The sequence below is a fragment of the Panthera leo genome, chromosome B4 (assembly GCF_018350215.1).
Source record: "Panthera leo isolate Ple1 chromosome B4, P.leo_Ple1_pat1.1, whole genome shotgun sequence".
Taxonomy (NCBI): domain Eukaryota; kingdom Metazoa; phylum Chordata; class Mammalia; order Carnivora; family Felidae; genus Panthera; species Panthera leo.
Genome location: NC_056685.1, coordinates 82,232,835 through 82,252,677, shown reverse-complemented (window position 1 = coordinate 82,252,677; position 19,843 = coordinate 82,232,835). Strand labels below are relative to the sequence as shown.

At 47.2% G+C, this 19,843-nt stretch overlaps 2 protein-coding genes and 2 long non-coding RNA genes across 5 annotated transcripts; 1 reads left to right on the top strand and 3 right to left on the bottom strand.

Annotated features, from left to right (window-relative positions):
* Nucleotides 1-2,495: 2,495 nt before the first annotated feature.
* Nucleotides 2,496-6,839, bottom strand: ZC3H10 (zinc finger CCCH-type containing 10). Of its 2 annotated transcripts, none has more exons than XM_042946843.1 (3): nt 6,765-6,839; nt 5,927-5,990; nt 2,496-4,501 (listed from the first exon to the last, which is right to left on the bottom strand). In XM_042946843.1, the coding sequence occupies exon 3, from the start codon at nt 4,444-4,446 to the stop codon at nt 3,139-3,141; it is 1,308 nt and encodes a 435-aa protein (XP_042802777.1). In that variant the 5' UTR covers nt 4,447-4,501; nt 5,927-5,990; nt 6,765-6,839; the 3' UTR covers nt 2,496-3,138. The 2 variants fall into 2 exon arrangements, with proteins under 2 accessions (XP_042802777.1, XP_042802778.1); XM_042946844.1 differs by lacking the exon at nt 6,765-6,839 and adding an exon at nt 6,339-6,586.
* On the top strand, nt 6,651-7,625 carry LOC122224686. Its single transcript, XR_006204888.1, has 2 exons — nt 6,651-7,021; nt 7,321-7,625. It is a non-coding gene; the product is annotated as an uncharacterized LOC122224686 (long non-coding RNA).
* Nucleotides 7,306-8,978, bottom strand: LOC122224685. The gene is made up of 5 exons (XR_006204887.1): nt 8,964-8,978; nt 8,497-8,610; nt 8,358-8,382; nt 7,935-7,957; nt 7,306-7,659 (listed from the first exon to the last, which is right to left on the bottom strand). It is a non-coding gene; the product is annotated as an uncharacterized LOC122224685 (long non-coding RNA).
* A 1,752-nt stretch (nt 8,979-10,730) lies between these two features.
* PA2G4 (proliferation-associated 2G4) lies at nt 10,731-19,733 on the bottom strand. The gene is made up of 13 exons (XM_042946840.1): nt 19,194-19,733; nt 17,194-17,322; nt 16,807-16,912; nt 16,646-16,715; nt 16,353-16,445; nt 13,513-13,576; nt 13,212-13,290; nt 12,982-13,060; nt 12,753-12,886; nt 12,524-12,618; nt 12,278-12,405; nt 12,064-12,117; nt 10,731-11,851 (listed from the first exon to the last, which is right to left on the bottom strand). The coding sequence occupies exons 1-13, from the start codon at nt 19,279-19,281 to the stop codon at nt 11,786-11,788; spliced, it is 1,185 nt and encodes a 394-aa protein (XP_042802774.1). The 5' UTR covers nt 19,282-19,733; the 3' UTR covers nt 10,731-11,785.
* Between the last annotated feature and the right edge of the window lie 110 nt (nt 19,734-19,843).

Sequence of the window (19,843 nt, the reverse complement as noted above, 5' to 3'; positions counted from 1 at the left end):
AAACTGGGTTGTATAACAGTACCCATTGTGTCAAAGAGAAATTGCATGTAAAGTGCCTAGCACAGTGCCTTGGCTTATATTATTAAGTACTCAGTAAATGTTAGCTATTATTCTAGAACTCCCTATTTATTTCCTATGTGGCAAGACAGGACCTTTTCTCCATTGGAGAGCCTTCAAATATTTGAAGACATCTATTAGGTTTCCCCTCAGTCTCGTCAGGTTTTTTTTTCTGCTATCCCCACTGATTTATCAATGGGCCTCTTTGAAAATTACACTTAGAACACACAATCCTTTAAGAGTGGTTTCACTCAAAAAGACGTGGTAGAACTGTTATATTTACAATGTATTACTATGGTTCTCTTACCCTTTTGGAGCTCCTCAGAAGGTGCTTAGAACATAGCAGGCTCTTAGTATTTATGGATTGACATACTATAGGACTGAGAGTTTAATTTTTTTGTAACCAATTGAAGTCCTGTGTTGTTTTCATGTGAATTATTGCTAATGTAGTTCTCTGCAGTTCTTTCTCAGATAGGCTCAAGCAATTTTTTAGGGAGAGGGTCAATCGAAATTGATCCAAACTGACCTCTTGGGTTAATTGTCAATCCAAGTTACAGCACTTTCAGGTTTACTTGGTATTTCCGTGTGTTAATGTTGGTAACAGGGCTTTTCATATTTTTATATAAATTTTTTAAATAAAACATAGCCCTTGAGTGTATCACTAGAGACCAGAAGTTTCTCTAACAAAATGTGCTAATCAACATTTACTACACAAAGATGTTGAGTTTTGACTCCGCCAAACTCTACCATTAACTGACCCATAATTATTCTCTTATCTGCAATGACTTAGCAGATGAGGAAGAGCAAAGCAGCCCTGCCATCTGGGGACAGGCCTGGCAGTGCTGGGCTTCGGGTTGTTAAGGGCTGACCTGGGCTCACAGCTAGGAAATGATGTTCTCCTACTGGACACAATCTCATGAAACACCAACATCACACAATGGCACTCAGTGACTGTGATGAAGTGAGGCAAAAAAACCAAGATCACACTTCACAATTTTGTTTCAACACAAAACAAGGTCAGTGTGCAAGTCATGAAATAGCAAACATCCCCTTCTCCCAACTAATGGGTGACTGCTGCTTTATTACCAATTTCAGCTTCACTCTAGTCTGCTCTTTTCCTAGTTAAGATACCCAATCACAGAAGTATCCCTGCTTCCCTGACAGCACCCAGTGGAACCAAGCCCCACTTCCTTGAACCTTCCCCCAAATCACTTAACCATAGTCCCAAGTCCTAAAAGTCCTTTCTAATGTCCCTTTGCTAGGCATGGGTCCCATGGCACACTCTCCATAACTGCAGTGAGCATTAAACCCAATTTGTTTGACTACAGGTGTATTCCTGGCAGTCTTTGGCTGGCATATGTTAATCAAGAAGATACAATGTTTACAGTTTCCCAAATCTACCTCTTTAGAGATACTTGGCAAAAAGAAAATAGTCAGGATTTGGCTGGGATGAACTCATGTTGGTATCTATCATCACATTTGTCTCTAAATACTCATAAACCATCTCTTTTAATAATCCAGAACTGTGCCAGAAAAATCAACATTAAGCTTATCAATGTGTGGTTTCTAGAGTCCACACACAATATTTCCGTATTTGACCACTTCTAGTCTTTAGGCCTTTTCTTTTTTTTTTGTGACCAGCCTTGACTGAGCACACCATCTCCAACCCCAGGTGTAACCTGAGTGATCAACCAGACAAAACAAGAGGTAGCAGCAGATATGATGGGGGAAGCACAACTCAGAACCACGTTCTGTATCCCAAATCCACTGTCTCATCAGACTAGATACCTGAGTTGTTTCCCCTACATCAACTACGAGCTGAGGAGGAACTGAGGTTTGGCTACTGGGGTCCCTGGCCTTATGGACTCTTAATTGGATTTAAAACCTCTGTGGTTCTATATGGAGGCAAAGGGAAGAGATGAACCCTGAGGTTTGTGTCCCCAGGAGAACTTTCCTTTTCCCAGCACCTCCCAAGCCTTGAAGGCTTAAGGCATTGGTAACTGAGGAAGGGATGGGGTAAGAGGGGCATTAACTGTCATCAACCACTCAGAGAGCAACTGCCACCTGCCCTGCTGTTTGAATAAGGGATCTGTCAATACATATCCCATTCCCATTTCCCAGCACATCCACCCCTCCTTAGTACCTGCCCCCCTAAATGACCCCAGGAGCCCTGGTTACTAAGGTATCCTGGGAATAGTATCATGCAGATAGAAACCAGCAACAGATGGGACTATTTTTAAACTAGACTAGGTGGCTCCAATGCTTTTACCCCACAAAGCGCCGTTTAATTTTGCTCTGGGTCCCTACCCTTCACCTGGCCTCTGCCCAACCTTATCCAAGCTGTGTGAGGGTGGGGTCTTTATCCCATTTTGGCATGAGATATATTTACTGCTCTCATCTTCCACACGGTTTATCTAAGCAAGTTTTCACTGCCTCCATTTGTTAAAAATAATTCTTTTTTTATTTCTTTGGAAAGTGGTGGGCCCTGCCCTATGGATTTCCAAGCCAAGCCAAGGTAATGAATGCTCCCCTAGTCTTCGGACTGGAGTACTATGGTCCCCACCTTCCCTTGGGCCCAGGAACAGTTTCCTGTATTCTCCAACTCAACTAGACCCCCAATTGTCTGAAGGCTCCTATTAGGCCTTCTCTTCTGGCCACCCACTTCCCAATCTCTCCTGGCTTTCCCTCTGGGCAGGGTTGTTTTTTTTTTTTTCCTTCCAAAGCCAGTGCTGGAACCTGTGCTATGCAGAAGAGAGGACAAGACAAGGGATGTCCCCATCTTCCCATCAGGGTACATACGGCCCCTCAGTCAGTCCTTCCTCTCTGCTGGCTTCAGTCTGCACTCCTATGAAAGCCCCCTCTGTGAGGCTTGAAGGAAGATGGACAAGAGGACCCTCATAAAAGGGAGGTGAGAGAAAACAGACCAGCCCAACCCTTTCTCAGAAGCAAACTCCTTGTAGTCTCTTGTCCTAGTTCTTGAGTGAGCCCTTCAGACAGGGCCTGGGAGGGCTAGGCGAGTGGGTAAGGGCCCCTCGACCCCAGCCCTGGGAGGCTATACCAGGGGAGTGTCCATTAGCCCCATCAGTGTGGCATGGCTGTGATACGCATGCTCTGGGAAGCGATGGGGTAAGTCACCATGGGAGTGGTGGTGTGGCTCATTGTGATTCCTGCCAAGGGTTGGGCCATCGATACAGCCACTGGGGCCACAGGAGCCACAGATACAGCCACAGGAGCCATGGAGACAGGTGGGGGTGCCATTCCCTGGGCAATTGTTTGAGCCAGAGCAGCTGACAATGGCGTGATCTCTGGGTTCAAGTGTGGGGGTGGGGGTGGTGGAGCAGCAGGAGGTGCAGCATTAGTTGGGGGAGCAGCTGGAGCTCCAGTGGGGGCCACCAGTTCTTGCTGGGATACAGGGCGAGGCTGTAGAGCCTGGCTGCTGAGAGTAGTGTGAGTCTGGGCAATGCCATGGTTAAAAGTGGCAACAGTGCCCACAGTGGGGGCCAGAGTCTGCTCAGTTGCTGGTGCAGTAGAGCTCAGGGTCATGACCTTGGCCTGATTGCGGAACTGGGCATTTTGTTCCAGCAGTACCTCATTGGTGGCCAGCAGGTTGCTGACCTGCTTCTTAAGCTCCTCCACCCGCTTCCTGAGCATGGCATTCTCCTCCTCCAGCAGTCTGCACTCCACCCCTCGGGGTGGAGCCAAGCTATATTCATAGGATTCAAAATGGGGGCCATCTGGGGGGCAGCATCCACCTCGCCGGCGCTTGGGGCCTGGCTCATGGTCCTCAAAGCCCCTGTCAGGGAGGTCATAGATATCATAGAGGTCGTGACGTCGTCCTGGGGGGACTGGGCCTGTTGCACCACCACCACCAGTGCCTCCTCCACCTCGAGCATCAAACTCAAAATCCCGCTGCAGGTGGCGAAACTTGCACTTGGCTCCTCTCTGGCAGTCACCCTTGAGAAAGTCACGGCAGATAGGGACCTCCTCTTTGCCATTCGGCAAGTCAGCTGGTGAAAGGCCCAGGCCGGCTGCCACTTTCTGCCTCAGCCGAGGGGGAAGCTCTCCTGTCTTCTTATAACCATCTTCATCCTCCTTGGAGCCATGGATGAATCGGCAGTTTGGGCGGCTACACTCCTTGTTCTGGAAGTCATGGCAGAAGATGAACTCATTTTTGCTCACCCCCAAGTTGGATACCTCACTCATGTCTGGATGACGATAGCGGCAACGCTTGCCTCGCTTGCATACATTCCTCAAGAAGTCTCTACAGATGGCATCTGAGCTGGCCCCGCCACTGCCTGCCCCTGCCCCACTGGTCTCCTCGCTGCCACCTCCTCCAGGGCCTCCACCGCTGTTCCCGGTGCCGTTGGCATAGCTGTCCCGGTCAGGCATTCTGGTCCCCCCCAACTCAGGGCTTTGTTCCTCTTCTTGCCACCCTTGGTGACCACTAGGAAAGAGAAGAACTGTGTCAAACAGGTGTCTTCCAGAGAGGCCACACTCTTCTCAGCTACAGAGCAGGCAGTCCAGCAAGAGGCAGGCCAGACAGGCAATGGCTTTGGAGATGGAAAATCTAAGGGATGAGAATTCTGGCTGGATTGGCTGGCTTGTCAGAAGTCCCTCCCAGGCCCTCGTGCACCTGGTTGGGTCAGAATGATTCACACTAGCCTGACTAATGGAGGAGGGAGCTGGGGTGAAGCCACTTCATCTCACTAATGATGACAGGCCAAGGAAGGGGCAAGGAGAAAACAGTGTTGGGTTTTATTTCCCCTTCTGAGCTGACCTTATTAAAGTTGAGAAAGTGAAATTAAAACTGCTGTCTCAGTGTCTCAGTAGGTTAGGAGGAGATTGGGAAGTGGCCAAGATGGGCTGGTGAGCTTACTAGGGCTGTGGATAATGGGACACTGCAGACAAAACTTCCCTTAACCCCTCTTCCGTGGGATCTCAGGTGAGGGCACTCTAGACCCCAGGAAATCCTAAGTGAAGAGACTGGTGTCACCAGCTTGATGGCAGTTCCTAAACCTATCATTTTTTAGTATTCTCTCCCAGCTCACCTCTGCTGTCAACACCAGTGTGGTCAGCTCCCTCCACTCCATTTCGGGGAGAGGGGCGAGTTCTACAGCTGGGATCTCCACTTATACACCCCCAAAGGACAAAAACATTTGTAGTAAGGTCAAGGTGGGAGGAAGGAGTTAATTTCACAGGAACAAGTGACCGTTCTTTTCCCATTCTACAGCCCCCTCCTATTCCCCATTAGAAGATACCACTGACATCAAACCACACCATTCCTCACCCCATAAAGATCCTCTTTATTTATAGGCTCTATAAAAGCTTTTTAAGTCTCCTCTTTCCCAAGAGAGCTCTGGAATGTCAGTCCACTGCCCTGGTTCTAGCCCTCCCCTCTCCCCACCCCCAAGAAGACTGGGAGTCCCTGCCACCACGTGTTTGACCTCATAAGCCTTTCCTAAGCAGTGACCAGGCTCCCCCTGCTGTTCATATAGGAAAACTTCATATTGCTTCCCCTGGAGTATAAGGAAATCTTTCCTGGTTTCTTTGGTCTTCATTTCCCCCCAAGCACCTTCCCTACTGGCTTGACTTTGCCTTCAGAGGTCCCTAAAATGAACCAACCAGATGAGAGACCAGAGTTACAGAAGAATCTGTAAAAGGAGAAGGATCCTTTTCCTCCAAAGGCATGTAGTCCCCAAATAGAAACAATCAAGAAAGAAGAGTAGTAAAAAAGAAGATACAAACTTTTACTTAAAGGGAAAAATAAATACCATCTATCTAAGCTTGAACCATGCTGCAACTCCCACCAGAGGCAGATAATCAGCTATGATACTCCTCCCCACCCAATTCTTCTGGGATTGTTCGATACCTGAGGTAGCTCAGGTGAAGTCCGGGGCTCCTGTGGGTCTCCACCTCCACATCACTGCTGGGTTCTGAACAGGAAAAAACAAACAGAGTCTTGGTGGGAGAAGGGTAGGAACAGAGAACTATGTTTGTTACAATAAAGAAGTCTGACAAAATGGCAAGAGCTCTGGGCACTTCCAAGATTCCCTCTGAGTTCAAACTGAATTTCACCTATCAAAGGGAATTGTCGGCAAGAAAAGTAAGAATATAGAACTAATCTGGGAGCCTAGGAGGATGGGTTGGAAAACCAGCCCTGAGTGAACAAAGGGGGAGGGGTACTCTGCCTCAAGATGAAGGAAGATGTGGGGATCAGAGCCCGGCCTAGGGTTGAGGCTAGTTAACTCCGAATGCGGAGTCGTGCAAGAGCAGCGACTGACAGGGCAATGGGATGGCTGATTAGACTTGGGGGCGGGGATTATGACGCTTCTCAACACCCCAGAGTTTGGAAAAGAAGTCCTAAGAGTTTTATGCAGCAAGTCTTCCAGCTTGCTAGGTTCTGTGCAGTGCGACCCGCGCTCAGCCGTGGACCAGGCGAAAAGGACACTAAGGGAGCACAAGTGAAGCGGAAAGGGGGGACTCCAGGTGACATCAAGCTGCGGGGATGGGCAGGGCTGTGACGTCACGGAGCTGGCGTTTGCTCGCGAAGCAGGGTCAGTCAGAAAAAGGGCTCGGCCCTGGGGCATGAGGAAGAACCAGCTCGGTCCTGGGGGGCCTTGTGTAGCCCAGCCGAGCCCAGCTGCTGGGCCGGCCCCGACTCCTCCCCTCCGGGCGCGGCCTCCACCTAAGTCTCCCGCCTCCCTCACCTGCCGCCGCCGCCGTAGTTGCTGCTGCCGCCTGCCGGTCCTCTAGCTTCGACAAAGAGCCGCCTACCCTATTGCCCTTCCGCTTCCTGCGGAAGAAATGACGCTCTAGCCACCAGACCCGGAACTACTCTATGGTGTGCGAAGTACTAGTGCGACTAGCCGCAGGAAGTTCCCAGCAAGCTTTGGGTGTCACCATAGCAACCGAACGCAACAGCACAGTAGCGCCTCAAAAGCGGAACTTAGTAACCTAGGCTTAGGTAAGAGTTCGGGCAGCAGTGCCGTTTGCCCCTAACTTGGCCGCGAACCGCCTTCAAACCTATCCCCTCGCTTATACTACACCCTTTCTGGGAAGTTAAGGGCCACCCAGCATCTACCGACTCCAAGGGCTTGGGGACCAAATGTTGGCCAGGAACGGGAGTCACACCCCGGGCTGTAGCCTATGTAGCGCGCTCGACGCTCTACAGCGTGGGTGTTCAAGAGGCCCTACTTACTGCACTGACAGAAAATCCCCAGCCAATAAAAACCACGTAACAGACAAAACCATTTTTTTCTTCAGCTAAGACAGCAGAAGAGAAGATTTATTGTATACGTTGTTACATTCAGCCACACATGAAAACAGAATTAGTCCCGAAAGTCACAGGTCCAGAGCAACGGACCAAAAGGGACTTCTGATATGAACAAGGCGAGTCTCTCAAAGGTGGTCGTTGCGATCAGATGGCGATGGATGTTCTAGATCCACTGAATCAAGCTCTAGAAAGTAGGCATGCAGTCCAACAATTGGTACCAGCGTCCCTGGCCTCTGGCTTTCCTTATTTCTGCTCCTGTGGCTCCATGGGTGCACAAGCTAGCGGTTTACTTGGACCTCTGCCTCATCTTTCTTCTTTTACGCTTCAGCCTGAAAAGCAGACACGGGAATACATCTCCTGCCCACAAACCCGAGTTCAGTCTTTCCCTCCCATCTTAAATGTGCATCTAATTAACACATGGGGTGGCAAAACGGACAAGTACTTCAGTTCTACTATCCTGCGTTCAATCCCCGACTATGCAAGTCAATGCTTATAACATTTTCACCTCAAGTTCTTTCAGATTTCTAAACCAAACGTTCCAAGTTTTGTCCAAGGCACGCTACATTTCCCTCTTCCTGTGTTGGCCGGTCAAGTCTCAACATACCTGCGCATTCGCTTCTTCCTCCACTGCAACCCATCACAGCCAGAGGCAGAGAATAAAACAAGAGATTAGTTTTAATAAGAGATCTGGGCAGAGATGTGAAGGGCATTATTTAGAACCTGGCAGGTTCTTGACCAACTATGTAAGTATAGTCACAGTAAATCCAGCAATAATTTGGACTCCCACCCTCACCCGCCAAAATAGATACGAATCCCGCGTGCGCTTTTCTACTCCCGCCCTTTGTGCCCACAGTACTTACCCGCCTCTTTTGCTTCTCCCCAAATTAGCCTTCCTCTTCCACTAGCTCTTGGGCACCCTTGAGAACCCAGCGGCTCGGGAACCATGGCGGACTTCCCTTGCCTAGTTGTCCCCCGCCCCCCCATCACTAATCTCTACTGCCTCAGCTTACTGCCAAGGACTGCTTACCTTAGCTCTCATGGCGGAGAGGTTTCTACAGGTAAAGAGAAAAAAGCTACAGTAAGTTTCGTGTAATGATGGCAAGTGCAGAGATCAGATGTTAATGGATTGAGCACAGAATACAAACACAAACAGCCCCAACACTCACCCAAGAAGATGGCGCTAAGGCGGAGAGAGCGCCAGAGGCCCGCCTACAGCTATTTAACAGGGAGCTGTGTCGTCATTTCCGTTATCTCACTTTTCCCTCCAGGGGCGGGGCTGCCTAAGAAGAGTAACAATGGCATTCAGCTCGTCTCAGGTGGCAGATTGATTGAATTAGGAGTTCTCTGGGAAGACGTTTTGAATTTGAGTTACAAAATCTCCCTTCCCTCAGTTTTATTATGAAGATATTGTGTTGTTTCAGCGTGAGCACATATTTCCAATGTGGGTCCGAGAGGTGCAGACAAGCAAACGATAGCGACTTCCGCTTTCCCTCTCGCTGCTTCATGGGAGTTGCAGTTTCCTGGCTGCACCCTCCATTTTACTATGGTTACCTGCGGTCTATACAAAAATTCCCAATTTGTTTTACTGGTTTATTTTTAAATTGCTGCAGGGAGATTCTATCTCGTAATTTACGAAGGGTTAATATTCCAGAACGTGTAAGTGGGGAGTTGAGAAAGCCGTCATACTACGAAGAGAGCTTTGTTACTTAGATGAACGCTTTTTCTCTCTCAGCTATAGTCTTTCCCCCACGATACATGAGGCTGAATGCCACAAGATTTCTGGCTCAGTACATCTTGTTCAAAAAATACTTCAGGGCGCCTGAGTGGCTCAGTCGGTTAAATGTCCGACTTCGGCTCAAGTCATGATCTCTCAGTCTGTGAGTTCGAGTCCGCGACCGGGTCTGTGCTGACAGCTCAGAGCTTGGAGCCTGCTTTGGATTCCGTGTCCTCCCTCTCTCTGCCCCGGTCCCGCTCATGCTCTGTCTCTCTCTCAAAAATAAATAAATAAACATTAAAAAAAGAAAAATACTTCAGTGATTCTGCCTCTACTTAGGAGTTAAGATCAAACCAATGTACATACAGGAAGCAAGATCAACTGTCTTCTGTAGACTGAGAATATTTGGTGTTAAGATCCATCTTCCCAGTCTCATGGTATGGTCAGGTCAGAAGCACCCAGAAAAGATACTTGTAGATTTGGCTACGGGAAACTTGAGCTAGGAAGGATGAAAAAGAACAGTTTACCATAGACTTCACCTTACTTTAATAAGAGACTGTAAGGCTTTTCGTGACAATCCTTTTTTCATGGTTTTTTTATACAGCAACATTTCACTTTTTTTAACTCTGGAAAAAACGTACTTACGGCCCTCAGGGTGCCTGGATGTCTCAGTCAGTTAGGCATATTACTCTTGATCTAGGCTCAGGTAATGATCTCAAGATTCACGAGATCAGTACTGCTGAGGGGCTCTGCTCCTACAGTGTGGAGCCTGCTTGGGATTTTCTCTAAGCCCTCCTACTCGCTCTCTCAAAATAAACTTTAAAAGTTAAAACTTCTAGGGCCCTCTTTCCAAGTGTTTAAGTAGTTCTAGTATTATCAGAATATAACAAGCTTTTGAAGTAAACTCCAGCAACATTTTACCAAGTCCACTAGGATCAGGATTTCACCTGTTGATTGCCCCGAACAGTAGACTCTTGAAAAACGCACTTTTGAACTGCATCGGTACTCACACGTGTTTTATTTAAATATACACACAATGCTGTAAATGTATTTCTCTTCCTCAGCATTTTCTTAACATCGTCTTTCTCTTATTGTAATAAGAGTATACAATGCATATAACATATGAAATGTATTAATCAGTTGTTATCCTAAGGCTTCTGGGCCTAATACTAAAGGCATTCTTCCTGGTTTCCTAAATCAAGACAAACACTTGAATATGGTGTTTTATTTTTTGCAGTACACATTAATTGTCCTGAACAAATTGTCAGCAACAAGGGGTAAGTTTTTACTCAAAAAAACTTTTTTTTTTTTAAATTTTTTTTTTTTTTAACGTTTATGTATTTTTGAGACAGAGAGTCAGAGCATGAACGGGGGAGGGGCAGAGAGAGAGGGAGACACAGAATCGGAAGCAGGCTCCAGGCTCTGAGCCATCAGCCCAGAGCCGGACGCGGGGCTCGAACTCACGGACCGCGAGATCGTGACCTGAGCTGAAGTCGGACGCTTAACCGACTGCGCCACCCAGGCGCCCCTACTCAAAAAAAACTTTGAAAACTTTCATAAAAAATGTACTGTCCCAACCCACAGTATTTCTTTAGAACGGCAGAATATGGCAACATCGAAAACTAGTTCCAAATGACCATCAACTGACATCTTTATCAAATAAGCACAGCACACAAAGGCACATGATTATGAGCAAATCCAAATTTATTTTAACGCCATGTCATTTTCAACATGTTTAAAAACCTCATAAGTTAGCGGGAGCCCTAGTTCCCTGGGACAGCATGCCAGAGGTACCGAATTTCATCGCCTTCCTCTCCAAACCCCTAGCAATTCATCCAATCCAAGTCCACAGCTTCAGAAAGCCAGGAGTTGTCTCTTCAGTCAGTCTGCTCCTCTGGTTCCTGGTCTTTCTTTCAGGGAGGGAAGTCAAAATATTTCAAACAGGGAACAAAACCACAGTTGAGCTTCCAGCTCAGGTGTCTAAGATGAAACAGGGGAATGCCCCCCCATCGACTCCAAAGAAATGGACAAGGTGGAGATGGATTACTTCTTTACAGCTTTGTGAAGACAAAAAAAAGTCCTGCAGAACAAAAAACGACTAAAGAGATTTACAAATGAGGATCCATTTGACAGATGAGAATCTCTTGGTAAATGCAGGCTCCAGCTCCTAAAAATGAGAGGGGCCTGACCAGTCTGGATCAGAAAGGAATCTGCCACATGTGAATAAAAACAATCTGAATATAGCTCCTCTTTATTTTGAGGCCTGATAAAATACCTGGGGAGAATGGGAAAAGAGAGGAACAAGCCCCAACAGATGGGAAAATGCTGACACCAGAGTGATATAAAAAAATTTCAGCTGAGTTTTTAGTGGTGGCGGCTACTTTAGCCTTCTCCCTGTTCTGTTGTAGGGTCATAAACCTTGACCAAAGCAGAGAGTAGTAGAAAAAGGCTAGAAAGAGGGGCTTGAAGACGATGAATTTTGACTCCTGATTTTATTATTCAATTTCTCTTTTCTATTTAAAGTAGTCTTCGGTGGCTGGGAAGCCTGGCCTCCCAAGACCAGAGTCAGTTGGAGCTGGTTGTTGTTGGACAGGGAGTGGGGTAGGGACAGGGATGGGGGCAGGGAGATCCTGCTCTGCTGGCGGTCCTGGGTGGAGAAGACGAACTGCACTTCACAGAGCCTGGGGTGTGGTGGGAAAGGGATGAGGCAGGAGCGGCAAGCTGGGGAGATGGGACCCACCTCAGTCCCCAGCTTCATTCTCTTCTAATGTTTCCCCACTGGTGGCATTTTCTGCAGTCTTGGAGGCCTATATTCGTGGAAAAGAGAGGAAGACTTGTCAGTTTCCAACTACCTGGGGTAGTATCCAGGGCACCAAGGACAAAAATATCCTAATGCTCTAGGTCAAGGCTGAGGAAAGGGAAAGTAAGGATATACAGATACATATATGCCCACCACAACACCCAGGAAGGTGGACTCAAGAGGGATCAAGTTCACCCTGCCAGAGACGGATAATCATACCTTCTTTTTTTTCTTTTTCTGGGTTTTCCGACTTGCAGAACTCTGGAGGAGGGCCTGGAAAATAGGAGGAGGAAGGAAAACAAATTTTGAGGAATGCTGAGGAAACACAAAATGTCTCTCGCAGTATCCCGGCCCTTTGCAGGACTTTGCTGACACCTCCTCCTCACTCCCAGGACACGTGCAACGTGTTCACCCCTTTCCGTCACACACTGACCTTTAGCTCTGCATCCTGGACCTCCATCTCAGACTTGTAAAGGTCAGGCTCAAAGGGACCACTGGTTATCCGCATGGGGCCATTGGGCATGAGCAGGACTGTAAATTTAAACTGGGCAACAAATTCACCTATGGAAGAAAGGAAGTGTTTTGATAAAATGTCCCCTCGTCATACTCCTTTTCTGTAAGCTAGAGCGGAGGACTGTAATCAGGGGCTCCAAAGTGAAACTCTCTTCTTAGGACTCACCCTCCTTCTCATAGAGAACATTAAATGGCTGCAGCAGTTCGTGTTTGGCACATTCCACCACACCCATGCGGGCCTTCTTCTCATCTTCAAATGCTCTGGGTGGTGGAAGACAAATTCAAGCATCCTTAACTCCCTATCAAGTAACATTTTCCTCAAGTTTTTAAATGTGTGTGGTCTAGGGAGTCAGACTGGTTCCAAGCACTGTTCTTGCTAAGTGCAGTAGTAGTACCTTAAAGTAAATGGCATGGCATCAAAACGCCTTTCGACCTCACTGAAGAAGGCACGTGAAGTTTTCATTTTCAGCCCATACTGTTTAGAAGGGTCTCGTTTGTAAATGGTGGTTCTCTGTCCTGCGTCCTTGGCCTAAAAGAGTAAAAAGTTAGGTCACATTTGGGCTGGTGCTCTTAGAACACACCCTCAGTCACTCCTCTGTGCTAGCTCTGGTAAACTCTCCTCACCTTGCCCTCTCCTGAGCTGACAAGAACATCCACAGCATATACTTCGTGTACCTCAAATTCAGCCTTTTCATGGTCCTTCCTAAAAGGAATAGAAAGGGAACCATAAAAACAATAAGTAGTTCCTGGAGTCTGAAGTAAAAGAAGACAGACAAGAGTAAGCTGGGAGCATGAAGAAAATGTTCGTGACTAGACTCAGAGGGCGGAAAGCGAAGGGTGGAACTGGCACCTACTTCTGCTGGTCTGTGGGATTCTGGATAATGGTTTTCTCTCCATCGATGACATGCTGCTTCAACTGATGTGACAGCATACCTGAGGACAGGACAAAGCCTTCTAGAATCCCAAAAGGTTCCCAAATCCACCCACCTAAGTAGGTTGATGAGGCAGGCAGTGAGGGAAAAGCGCCTATGAAAACTCAGGGGAGAAAAGGTTTTGGCTTACACTGTGCTAGAGTCAGAATGGATCTTCGAAGGAGCAAAATCCTTAATTCTACTAAACCACTCAGACCCTCAACCCTGTTATCTGAGGTCTCACCTTCTATTGGTGTGCAATTAAATGAGTGGGCAACTTTGTTCCAGGCTTCTGTCACTTGTGTGTTCTAGAAGTACAAGATCAAATAACAGGTGAGATATATAAAGGGGCCAATAAGCTCTCCACCATGAGAATGAAAAATATAAAAAACTGATAGTCCCAATACCCTCCATCAAGAGCAACGACTCTCATTGGTTTTTCATTTCAAGTTATTATCCCTACAACTTAAAAACACCTTATGTTTGCATATCATTTTACAAAGTGCTTTCACAAAGATGGTGTAATTAGACAATTCTGAAAGGTGAATACAGCAGATCTATACCCCATATCCCGATTTAAAACATGAAGAAACTGAGGCACAGAAAGGTTAAGATTTTCCCAGGCTTAAGCCAGTTAACTTGAAGAAACTGGGATAAACCCAGGTTTTCTAGTGATGAATCCAGTGTTTATTCCACAATATTTGTTGAGGGAACAGCAAACTCTGATTTTCCCCTTCTTACCTTTCAAACGTGATCTGACCCCCACCTAAGCTACAGTTTTTTTCTTTTAATTTTTTTTTTTTTAATCTTTATTTTTGAGAGAGAGACAGAGTGTGAGCAGGGGAGGAGCAGAGACAGAGGGAGACACAGAATCTGAAACAGGCTCCAGGCCCCAAGCTGCCAGCACAGAGCCCAACGCGGGCTTGAACCCACGAACCATGAGATCATGACCTGAGCCAAAGTCAGACCCTCAACCGACTGAGCCACCCAGGTGCCCCTAAGCTACAGTTCTTAAACAAAATGAAAAATAAGTAATCATAACTAATATTATTAAGCCATATGCTAGGTACTGTACATGGATCATTTCAATTGTTACAACAACCCTATGATAATAAGTGACAATTTCATTTTTCCTATTTTGTGGATTAGGAAATTTGAACTCAAAAAAGTTATTTTTAAACAGTAAGCATTGGCGATAGGGCAAGAATCCAGAAATTCCTGATGTATGTCATAACTATATAATAGCCAGTATACACCACCACCTTCCAGTGAAGATAACACAATTCTAAGTATATAAATAATCAACACACAAAGTAGTAAGAGCCAACACAAGTGCTTACTATGTGCCAGGCACTGTTCAAAATGCTTCATAACAACTGTATGAAGTAGGTATCGTTATAAGCAAACCAAGACAGAGGTTTAAGTTAAAATGACGCAAACGAGTAACAACGGTGAAGTACAAACTAATTAAAAGAAGAATAAGAGAGAACAGAAATGAAAAACAGCAAAAGCAAAAAAAAAAAAAAAGGCAAGCTTTAAGTATTGAACAGGGTCCTAGAGACTGAAGTGTGAGAAAAAAAATGTCTCCGGGGCGCCTGGGTGGCGCAGTCGGTTAAGCGTCCGACTTCAGCCAGGTCACGATCTCGCGGTCCGTGAGTTCGAGCCCCGCGTCAGGCTCTGGGCCGATGGCTCGGAGCCTGGAGCCTGTTTCCGATTCTGTGTCTCCCTCTCTCTCTGCCCCTCCCCCGTTCATGCTCTGTCTCTCTCTCTGTCCCAAAAATAAATAAAAAACGTTGAAAAAAAAATTTAAAAAAAAAAAAGAAAAAGAAAAAAATGTCTCCATGCATAGCCTAAGATGTTAAATTATAGTAATTCACGATAGTTTATGATCCCTGGGCTTTCTAATATTGTCTTGCAAAAGCACAAAACTAACTTTTAGCCTCTCTCTGCCACCAGTTTACTGGTACTACTGTGATTTCTGTTATAAGCTTTTAAAATTGGGTTTTTGGGGGCACTTGCCTGGCTCAATTGGAAGGGCAAGTGACTTTTGATCTTGGGGTTGTGAGTTTGAGCCCTACGTTTGGTGTAGGGATTAATTAAACAAAGAATTAAAAAAAAACAGTTCTTAAAAAAAAGTTGTTTTTTTTTTTTTACATTTGTGTTTTACTCTAAGTGATATCCCTCAAATTATTTTAGGAAAAGATGTACATCCAAAACATGAATAAGAGAGGATCTCTATAGGCTCCATGAGGAAAGGACCATATATCCCCAAACACCTGCATGTGAACTTATCTATGATAGTCTCTCAGAGTTAGTTGTGATCTCATAGCTTATGAGTTCAAGCCCCACAGGGGGCTCACTGCTGTCTGTGCCGAGTCTGCTTTGGCACTTGTGCAGATCCTTTGTCCCCCTTTTTGTCTCCCCCTCCTCCATCCCAACATGCACTCTCTCACTAAATAAATAAACATTTATATAAACAAGTTTATTTATTTTTGAGGGTGGGGGAGGGGAGAGAGAGAGACAGAGGATCTGAAGCAGGTCCTGCACTGTCAGCGTAGAGCCCAAAGCAGGGCTTGAACTGATGAACTGTGAAAATCTGACTGAGCTAAAGTCAGACACTTAATGAACTGAGCCACCCAGGTGCCCCAATACAACGAATTTTAAAGAGCTGTATGTTTTAGGGGCACCTGGCTGCCTCACTTAGTAGAGCATGTAACTCTTGACCTCACGGGCTTTTTTTGAGCCCACTTTGGGGCTTTAAAAAGAAAGGGACGGGGGTGCCCTGGGTGGCTCAGTGGCATCTCACTCTTTGTTTCAGCTCAGGTCATGATCTCATGGTTCATGAGTTTGAGCCCCATGTTGGCCTCCTTGCTCACAGTGCAGTTTGCTTGGAGTTCTCTCTCCTTCTTTCTCTGCCCCTACCCGACTGGTGCTCACTCTCTCTCAAAATAAGTAAAATTAAAAGAAAAAAAGCTATTTTATAAGGGGGCTGTAGGAGAAGGGGACAGTTCAATACAGAATAGCTATAAATGGCTAATGCTTCTTACGTTCTATCAGGGTTTGGAACTGGACTAAACAGCTTACCTGGTTTCCAGGTTTGACCAGGCGCAGGGCAGCTTCAGCACAAAGGTGAGCTGCCTTAATGACATCTGCTTTCCGCCCTGTTACTTGGGTCCCCTGTAGATAAGGAAATGTAATCAGTACTCCCTGGAAAATCACTCTAACTGAGCTGGTCACTATGCAAGGCCAGCCAACACTTTTCTCCTTTTATTTCTCTAGGGACACTCTCAAACTGTATATGGTGGTAAGGGGTGGGAATAAGAAGCAGCAGCGTACCCTCCCCACAAGTGGAAAAAAATTCAAAGCAGACCACCTACCTGAGCTACATCAACCACAAAAGTGTGAGCCACATTAGCGATGAAGCCATCCACATGGACCCCAAGGTCACTAAAAGGCAAGAGGAGAGCACAGCATTAGCAACTAGCACTATGCAAATGCTTAGGAAAAAGACAAGTGCTCTAAAATGGCTTAAGCTTACATTTTTACCAAGTCACCTTCCTTGAGAATATAGTCCTGGTCGCTCTTCAAAGGGGAGAAGTGACATACACAGTTATTTACTGAAATGCTGGTGGGAAAGGCAATACCTGTAAAGAGACAATCATCAGCCTTACTACCCTGCTGTCTCTCTCTCTCAATGTCTCTTTTGGAGCCCTGCTGCCCCTCGGAAAAATGGAAGGATTTTCTTCAGGGTCTTGCCTGTTTAATCAGTTTGGATTGGGTAGGAAACTGCTTGTATCCCACCTGCCATTTCAAATTTCCAAATATCTCAACCAGAGCTTGGGTGGGGGTTACATCATTACAATAAAACAAACAGGACTGAGTAAGGGTCAAACTTGGGAAATTAGTGGGGGGATTGATTTTTTACCTTTCTTCATTTCTTTTTCTTTCTTGAAAATTTTCCCTGTCTCTTCCATAATCATGGCATCACCTTTCTCACACAGGCTCAGTACGGACACACCTGAGCAGGATGCTTCCACCAAAGACCGAAGTACCCCTGGGGACAGAATCCCACCATGTCAGCCCTGTATGTGTTGTCTAAGTTACCACCCAAACAATACCTAGAAGTTAGCGTTTGTAATATTCCTTAGTGCCACTGCCCAAGGCTGAAAGAGGGAACAAGTTTGTCTCTTGGAATATACCTACTTATAATCACTAAATTTCTACCTTCCTTTTCCTAAAATAAAAAAGCCACACACCCTTCTCTCCCTATAGAATGTGACAAGTGGGTAAACACCATCTGTCTCCCTAGTGAAGGGAGACTTTCCAAAGATATCAGTGGCGTGGTAGGACAGTTACAAACTTCAAGGGGGTTCTCACCTCAGCAAGGTGACCAACATACATGCAAAGCAGACTGGAAATTTATAGGCGTCAGGAACAACAGGAAGATAGACACAGAATTGCTGACTCGAAGCTGATGCATTGTTAAATGCTACCTTCTTCCCTTCTCAGACACCCCAATTAGATGTTAGTAATCTCAATCTGTGTAAAAGTATTTCCTCATCAACCGGTGTATAAACCAAAGGGGCTTAATCTAAAGTTCCTGAGCTTCAAAGGCTCATGTCTTACAGCTTGTAGCACATCTCAAAGAGGTGTAAGACCTGAGTTTCAAACTAGTATCTGGGATCACAAGTGCCTCAGAAGTTATAAGTTGCAAGGGAAAAAAATTTTTTGATTCAAACCACTAATACTAAAAAGCACTCCAAATAAGGCACTATATTAAATGTTCATTATGTTATAAAGCATTGTTCTGTTCACTGGATGCCCTCACCATGGCCTATCCTGAACTTCAGATTTGATTTTTGTGATCCAAGTCTTTGGAAGCATGAAAAACTCAGGTTTTCAGCCATAGGAGCAAAGGGATCCTAAATACCTATCTTTATTGTCAAAACCATTTAAAAGCCCAAACACAAGCATTTTCTGTTCCCCTAATTGGGTTTTAAAGTGAAAAGGTAAATTGCAAAGAGAGAAAAAGGAAAGTGTGACATCTGCCAAGCTTGGCAGGCAGCTGCTGAGAAAGTCCCAGCACAGTGGTAGTAAGGATGACTTCTGAGATCCTAAAATCAGCCCCCACCCTCTTTTCAGTACCATTCACAAGACTGCCTAGCTGGGGTGAGAACCTCAAAACACTCCTAGCGTTATCAAGTCCCTGAGATCAAATCTGACGGCTAAGGCTATCTGCACAGATTGTTGGTAGCAATAACTTCAAGAAAAGCCAGATATTATCTCCAAGAGTTGTGTTAGGAGCTCCAGGGGTGTCCTCCAACGATCCCTGAGCTGGCCCAAGAGGAGAAGGGGGCCCCACCAGCGAAGGAGTTGAAGTAAAAAACGAAAGACTCCAGCAAAGCACGTGGTAGGGAAGCTGGTGTCAGGAACTGTAGCAGAGGAAGGGAGCCGGCGATCCGCATGGGAACCCGGCAACACGTGCCGGCTGGGCTCTTGATGCCGGGGAGCCAAAACAAAATAGAGGGGCGCTTCCGTCGCCAACAGCTGGGCGCTTCCTTTTCGAGGTGGCCTCGCCGCTGGCAGAAAAAGAGGCAGGGATCCGGACCGAAGGGTGAGGGGCAGAAGATGCGCCTTGCCTCTTGACTAACGGCCTAAGGTCGGAGCCGGCTGGGGGCCCTGCTCTGCGCTCTTCCCGGTCAGGGCCCCACACCTCCACAGACTCCAGCCCAGGCCCAGCGGCTCAGGTCCCAGGCGCGACACGGAGTCTTCCCACCACGCCACCCACGGTGGACCGGCGCGGGGCCTTCAGCTGCTCACTCCGCATGACCCCACCGCTCCAACCCCTCCGGGGCCAGCCCAGCACCGTCCCCTTTGCCTCCCCCTCTCAGCCTCTATCTCCGGACCCCCAAGGCCCGCACTCACGGTTGGCGATGTCGCCCCCCATCTTATACTTGGTCACGACCAGGTCCTCGGCGATAGTTTGCTCCTGCTGCTCGTCCTCGCCCGACATCTTCCCACTACCACCACCACCACTGCAGCCTCGTTCCTCCTGAGCCGCCGCCTCTGTCTTCCTTCCCAGCCGCAGGCTGTGCCTACAGCCCCTTCGATCCGCGAGGAAAGCGCGAGCGAAAGCGCGAGCTAGCCAGGGAGCGGGCGGGCGAGCGAGAGCGAGAAGCTGCGAGCGCGCGGGCTGAAGCGCAAGGCACGCTGGGACAACGAGTCCTTTCTACAGGCCGCCTCTAGTCGACTTTGTGGACTCTTGAACTACAATTCCCAGTTCGCCTTTCGCGCTCTTAAGCCAGGCCCTGGGGCCTTGCCCTCCAAGGGCCTCGCACGCCGGAATCGCCAAGCACTCTGGGAAGGGTCAGGCTCCGGCGGGAAGGCGGAGCAGTTGGTGAGCTTCATGGGAAGCGTGGTCTCTCCCGGAAAAACCACTTCCACCAAGAGCACGGAGCGAGAACCCGTAATAGAGAGGGGCGGGCTAAGGGAGAAGGGGCGGAGCTACAGCGGGGCTGGGTGGAGCAGGGTGGAACCCAGGCGAGGAGGGAGTGGCTACATTAAGGGCAGGGAGG

Bases quoted from the DNA above. Each gene is read 5' to 3' on its own strand.
- PA2G4 (XM_042946840.1), bottom strand. From the start codon at position 19,281: ATGTCGGGCGAGGACGAGCAGCAGGAGCAAACTATCGCCGAGGACCTG. The intron at 12,619-12,752 runs GTACTACTACTG...TCCACCACCCAG, and splicing joins GCCATGCCATTTACTTTAAG to AGCATTTGAAGATGAGAAGA. The intron at 12,406-12,523 runs GTGAGTCCTAAG...TTTCTTCCATAG, and splicing joins TGTTCTCTATGAGAAGGAGG to GTGAATTTGTTGCCCAGTTT.
- ZC3H10 (XM_042946843.1), bottom strand. From the start codon at position 4,446: ATGCCTGACCGGGACAGCTATGCCAACGGCACCGGGAACAGCGGTGGA.